The 6,374-nt window shown below is 47.1% G+C and overlaps 1 protein-coding gene across 6 annotated transcripts in view; it reads right to left on the bottom strand.

Annotated features, from left to right (window-relative positions):
• Nucleotides 1–949: 949 nt before the first annotated feature.
• Nucleotides 950–6,374, bottom strand: part of DCAF8 (DDB1 and CUL4 associated factor 8) — a 49,808-nt gene continuing 44,383 nt past the window's right edge. For all 6 annotated transcript variants that reach the window (XM_027840047.1, XM_027840051.1, XM_027840046.1 and 3 more), the window contains 3 exons: nucleotides 4,145–4,264; nucleotides 3,627–3,743; nucleotides 950–3,095 (listed from right to left, as the gene is read on the bottom strand). In XM_027840047.1, coding sequence (XP_027695848.1) covers nucleotides 2,979–3,095; nucleotides 3,627–3,743; nucleotides 4,145–4,264 — 354 coding nt within the window. In that variant the 3' untranslated portion in view covers nucleotides 950–2,978. The remainder of the gene's footprint in view (nucleotides 3,096–3,626; nucleotides 3,744–4,144; nucleotides 4,265–6,374) is intronic.

Here is a 6,374-nt window from a genome sequence, read left to right as displayed (position 1 = left end):
AGAGCTGATTTAGAGTAAGTTTTTGTGTCTGATGCTTCTAGGGAGGAAGTAAGAGTAGAAAGTAAGTGAGAGGAATAAGCCAGCTATTGGAAGAGGGAAGAAGCCAGAGAGCTAGAGGTTACCCATTACCCCAAATACCCCAACCTTTATACCCACTGCCCCCATCCTGCCACTGCTGCAGACACCTGCCTTAACAAACACCTCTAACACACTCCGCGGTTTTGCCTTAAGGACCTTCCTAAGACCCCTTAGTCCTGTCTGGCTTTTCCCTAGGAGTTAAGGGGACACTGGCTCCTTTTCCCCGAAGCAAACAGGAGACTGGTGGGATTGGGAAGAGAAATGAGCTCTTACTTCCTATGTTAGGGGGTACATAATGTTGGGCTAGGAGGGGTGCCACCCTGCCCTTAGCTGGGAGGGAACGAAGGCAGGGTCACCTTAGTTTTAAAATTCCCTGTCCCTTGGTTTCTCTTAAGACAGTTTAAAAAAAAAATACTAACCTATCCTCCCACTATCCTGCACTGCAGTGAGAGTCACCCCCTTTCCCTGTGCCCCTCTGTCTGCGGTGTGCACGGCCTTGTTCTAACCCTGGAATAAAGGTGATTGTACTGAATACATCCATGGTTCTGGAGTATCTATGAGAAGTCAGATTTCAGAAACTCATGAAAGCCCCACTGCATCAAATGCTGCCTCTTTTGTAACTGGTTTTATTAATGTCAGGGGTCTGGGTAACTGGAGGGAAAGTTGGAGTGGCTCCCCTTCATAAACTTCATTAAGCTTACAAAGTGCCAGGCTCAGGTTTGGGCTCTATGAGTCTAAAAACCCTCTTTTGAGGCCACTTGTGAGAATTCCTGAGGGTAGAAAAAGAGGTCAAAGAGAGCCAGGCACTTATGCAGGAAAGAGCAAGGGCCCTCAGTGAAGATCCCATATACCACACATGGCAGCAAAGAAAGTCAGGAAAAAAAGCTTTTACTGAGAGAAAATACAACAGACTCCAGAGTGCTTTATTCCCCAATCAACCCACTTTACCCTCGAAGCAATAAGGGACTCAGACCACTCAGTCTTCCCTCACATCCTACATGGAGGTGGGTAGATTAGTTAACATCTGGTCTGAGAGCTGCTGGGTAAAGTGTTAGAGAGAGAAGAGTCTAAGGACATCTTTATCCAACTCGTCTTCCTCAACTGGGCAGGCCTAGAGGGAGATCTACAGTTCCAGGCCAAGGAAGCGTGTTCCCTGACTGGGCTTGGTGGAGGGCTGGGACTGAAGGAAGCACAGCGAGAGCAGCTAGAACACTCAGGGCCACGGGCTTCAGGGCATAATTCCATTTTGATTACTCTTTATTTCCTGACCAAATGCCTAGGCAACAGGACCTATCCCCAAGCCATTTTACTCTGCTACTGGCCAACTCTTCCACAGGGCTGAGCCTTCCTGCTTGGTGTCCCCAAACTGGGGGTTGCGGGAAGGGGAATCTGTGAAGCCTCAAAGTCTCACCTTTCTCTTGGAGCACTGGCTCCTACTGGAAGGAGTGAAAGGAGGGAGGGGCTGGATGAAGTGTGGGCTATGTGGGGGGGGGGGTTACGTGTGTCTCTTTAAGGGAACAAGAAACAAGATTTTAAAGAGTGACAGCCTTTCTAGGGCCCAGTCAAGTCGTGCTTCTAATGGGTGTCTGGCACATGGGTCAAAGAGAAGAGATTCCCTGAACCACCCCACCACCCCACCAAAAGAAAAAAAACAAAACAAAACCAAAAAACAAAACCAAAACACCAAAACTAAGTAGAGGCAAGGTTTCAAGGGCTAAAGGAAGGATAGCATCCAAGTTGTAATGAGAAGCCCTGCCTATTTCTCATGGCAGCTGTGCTCTAAAGTTGGGGAGATTCCCCTCCTCCAGACTCCTAGGATCCAAAAAGAAAACCCCAAATAGGTATGTTGGGGACAAAAAGGGGAAGCTAACTCCACTTGTCATCCCCATCACTAATCCCACTCCCTTCCTTAAAACCCTCCCACCCATTCCCTTTATTGCATTCATAGAGAACATGTATTTAAACTTTGACAATAATTTTAACTTGATGACATCCAAGTTTGATTTGCTTTTTAATATATTTATAGATATAAAATTAGGCCTCTAACAGTGATAAGGAAAGGGACGTCACCGCCGCCAAACATACATTTCCTTAAAAGTAACAGAAAAGTTAACATCCTTCCTATCCCACCCCCTCCCCCTATCCTCATCCCTCTCCCCCACCTCTTTGCCACCCTGTTTTAGGTGGTGAGGTGGAAGATGAAAGGAGAAGGGGCAAAATCAAGTGCAAAACACTGTGATATGTAAAGGAGGACAAATAGGGGAAGAGGTGAGTGGGACAGTTGGGGCTCAGAGGCGGGAGTCCTAGCAGGGAGTGAAACTACCCTGAACAAGCAGGGATTGGGGGGAAGGAGGAGAAAATGCAACTTTACCAGGCTTTAAAAAAAAAAAAAATCAAAAAACCTAAACCAAAGAGGGAGTGGCCCCTCCATTCCCACTCTGGCTTCATGGTGCTGAGCAGCCAAAGATCCTTGGCCTTCTCCCCAGAAGAAACAAGGAAGAGAGGAAAAGTAACACTGCCACCCCCCCCCCAAAAAAAAACCACACTAACACAACAGGCTCAAAAAAAAGGAAAGAAAAGAAAAAGAAAAGATTTGGGGAGAGGCCATTTTTGCAGAGTCCCGTGCACCTCTCCACCGAACCACATTCTTGGCCTCAACCCCCAACCCGTCCCTTGTGCATCTTAATGTTTTGTCTCCCTCCAGTCTGTCCTTCCCCCTTGGATGTCTTTTTTTTTCTAAAGCAAAAAGTCCAAAGTGCAATGCTGCTGAATGTGAGGGCCTCAGGTGGGTCAGGAGAGGGGCAGCCTCATGCCCCCTGAGAAGCAGAGCGGGTTGGCAGGCTGGCCTCAGCTGCCTCCCCTTCCCTACCCCTCATCCCTCCCGAGGGAGTTCAGGGCTCTCAGGATGGCATGCACTGCACCCGGTCTGGGCCCTCCTCCTCGTCCGATGTGTCTGAGGAGCTGGGGGACTCATCTGAGTCTCCATCTGCGGCCCCGACCCCAGGCTCCCGCCAGCGCTGTTGGTGGGTTGAGGGGTTGTGTTAGTGACTACCCCCAGGGCAGGCCCTTCAAACCAGGAAAGGGGACACTGGGGCCCACAGGAGTCATCGCAAGGATCCAAGGATTCCAAACACCTTCCCCCTTCCCAACAACATCCCTATGAGAGGAAGCTAGGAACTCCTCAGATTTGAATAGGTCACTGAAACCTAGCACCCTACCTATACACAGAGAGACAATACTACCATGTCTCTTTCAGGGGAGGGAGAGGACATAGGTGCCAGCTCTATTTGGTGATGGCTCTTGTTTGAATACATTAGGGCTTTCGAAGGAAAATGCAGTCATGTGGCTCTCTTGGGGTGGCTGGGGTAGGCAAGAGAAACCCAACTCAGACCTTCCGTTTTTCTCTTCAGAACAGAAGTAAGGGTTGGGAAGGAGATGGTCAGTAGCTTTTTCTAACCTTCCTAATGAGGGGAATCCAATTCACTAAGAAAAATATTCTTGGGGAACAATGGGATAGAAGAGATCTTCCCTACCCCACTCCAACTTACCCGGTGATGTCGTCTCTGCCTCAGATGGTGCATGAGGAACCAGAGCATGTGGCTATCAAACAGGTCAGTGTGGTGCAGGCTGTCCTCATCCCGCTCCCGTTTGTTCTTCTTAATCACCTGGAACCCAAGAGAATAAAGCCTAAGCAGGAAGTACCTAGAACCCCATGGCCTGACCTAGAAGCCTGGAGGTGTCATCCCCCAAACTGGGATCCCCATTGGAGGAAAACCCCCTGGCTATTTGTATAGAGGGTGGCTAGGGCTAGGGAAAGAGCCACTGGGTTCAGAACTAAACAGGCAAGGGATTTGGTAGTGAATGTTTCTTCCAAAAGATTCTTCCTCCTACTACCAATTATGGAAAGACCTTTAAAACTGGGATGGGCATAGGTCTAGGGAGGACAATGGCAATAATGTGTGGAAGGACAAAGGCAGAAAACTGTTAGGACACCCTCTTACAAAGAGGAGTCAACAAAAGGGGCACTAGAGAATGGGAAAAGTGCTCCACTTTTGCTGTCACTCACATCCTTTAACCCAGTTAGCTCCGTGGAAGCCTCAGCAGTAGGTGCCCAGATCTTGACATCATGGTCTAGACCACTAGTGGCCAGCACAGGCAGGTGAGGGTGGGGCTCTAGACAGTTCACCTGGAAAGAAGGAAAAAACAAGCACTGGTTCAGGGTGTGAAGGAACAGAAAACTAGGCTTCAACACCACTGCTTGCTCTCCAGTGGCTCCTCTTTCTCATGAGGTTAGCTGGAAGGCTTTACAGTGTTGGGGAATTGGACTGAAAGAGGCAAGGCCATCCCTATCCCACTAGCCTAAACTAACTGTCCCCTCCATGAGGATGAAATAGTACACCAAAAGATGCTCTGAGATACAAAGGTTGAAGATCAAAGTTAGCTAGTTTTCCCCTAACATGTTTCCGGGATTTGACCCCACCCTAACACAGCCCTATGGTTAGCTGTCTGACCTACTCTCCCCACTGGCATTACTACCACAAAAGTATGGTCAGGATGACCTAATCCAGTCTTAGAATTCCAATCCATCAGAAACTAGGAGAACTGTTTTGGCAGTTTTCACCATGTGGTCCCCACACCTCCACAAAAAGATAAAGGAAATGGATATGAGACCATTCATTTAGAGTTGTTTACTTGGAAGGGAAGATACAAAAAGGAGAGATTGGGCTGGCAGAGAAAGGATTATCCTTTTGGCATCCCAAATTGTCCTTTTCTGTGATCTATATATATGGACCCAAAGACCCTCCTCTCTGCTAACCTGAACAGAACTTAATCCCCTTGACCTTACTCTGACACAAAACAAATCCACAAAGTTCCTACAAACCTAGTTATGGTCACTTCTCTGTGTACAGCTAGAAAGCAAGACAGACACGCACAAACCAAGAAAAATTGTTTCATTCACGTTTCTTTCTGGATAAAGATTCCTCTGCCCTCTGCTGTCTAAAACTAAAATACCAGGCCCTGGTAACCAGAGTTATTCTTTTCCCTATGATTGGGCAGGAGAGGAATGACACCACCCTTCCCCAGAAGAGTTGGTCTCTTGGATATAGGTATTTCCAAACTTAGAATGAGGTGTGGGACAGGAAAAGAACTGGGAAGGAAAAGTGTGGCCCTAAAATCACTTTGTGGACCCATCCCCCCCAGACCACCATCCCCAACCTCTCCCACCATACTTAGTAGCAGTCTGAGGTTCAGCCACAGACAAACAACCCCACCACACATACTGTTGCCCACAGAAGTCTCAAGAAGCAAAGGGACAACCAAGGAAATCACAGGCCTGTTGAAGAGTCTTCACTCTTCAATCTATATTTTACAAAAAAAAGAGGCTTAGAGAACTCGAGTCAGGCAACACAGGGCTAATTAATGAAGCAGAAACCCATCCTACTAATGCTAACCACTGCCTTAGGATAATGGCTCATATCCCCTTTAGTTAAAAAGAGGCAAGGAAGGCATCAAGTCTACTCCCATGGAGGGGAGGAGACACTCCATTTTTTCTGGAAATATGACCAAAGGAAGATGGAGCTGGTTTGGTGTCATGCTCAAATGCCCCCTTCCCTTCAGACAAGCTCTTCCCAACCACACACTGAACTTTGCTAAAAAAGAGACGACAGCAATGGGATTTTTCTTAAGCTTGGGAGGAAAGATCCCAAAGCTACTGAGAACAGATCATGTGACAGCAAGAAGTTTGAAGTGAGGAAGGATTAGACCTGGGGTCACTAGAACACACTTGTTGTGGTCTACACTTTTGCCTTTCCTTTGAAGTGATGGCTATCTATAATCACTTTACCAAATGGCTTAAACTGCAGTTTATCCAACTAGCATTCTCTGTGCAAGTGGAAAGAGCTATGGCCTTGGTTACTGGGTTGAGTGGAAAGTCTGAGTTTAGAAAATGGTCCCAAGAACCCAGGGATTCCTCCTTACCTTTATGGAGCTGAATGGTAGCAAAAATGTGTATTTAAAGACTGGGGTCATTAGGGTAGTGAGAGGGAAAAAAATTATATGTATATATAGAGAGATAGATAGAGGGCACAGGGTGAGTTGAAGATGAAGGGGTGATATCTGGAAAATAAAATTAAGGAGAGGATTATACTGGGAGAAGGAGAAAGGGAGAAGTAGAATGAGGTAAAATATCTCACATGAAACAGATAAGAAAAAGGCTTTTACAGTGGAGGGGAGGTGGGGGAAGGTGAAAGAGAATGAGTGAATCTTATTCTCATAGGATTTGGCTTAAGGAGGGA

Source organism: Vombatus ursinus, unplaced genomic scaffold (genome assembly GCF_900497805.2).
Source record: "Vombatus ursinus unplaced genomic scaffold, bare-nosed wombat genome assembly UNPS02014838.1, whole genome shotgun sequence".
In the NCBI taxonomy this organism is placed as follows: domain Eukaryota; kingdom Metazoa; phylum Chordata; class Mammalia; order Diprotodontia; family Vombatidae; genus Vombatus; species Vombatus ursinus.
The sequence above is the reverse complement of the archived record's forward strand: the minus strand, read 5'-3'. Positions and strand labels throughout refer to the sequence as shown.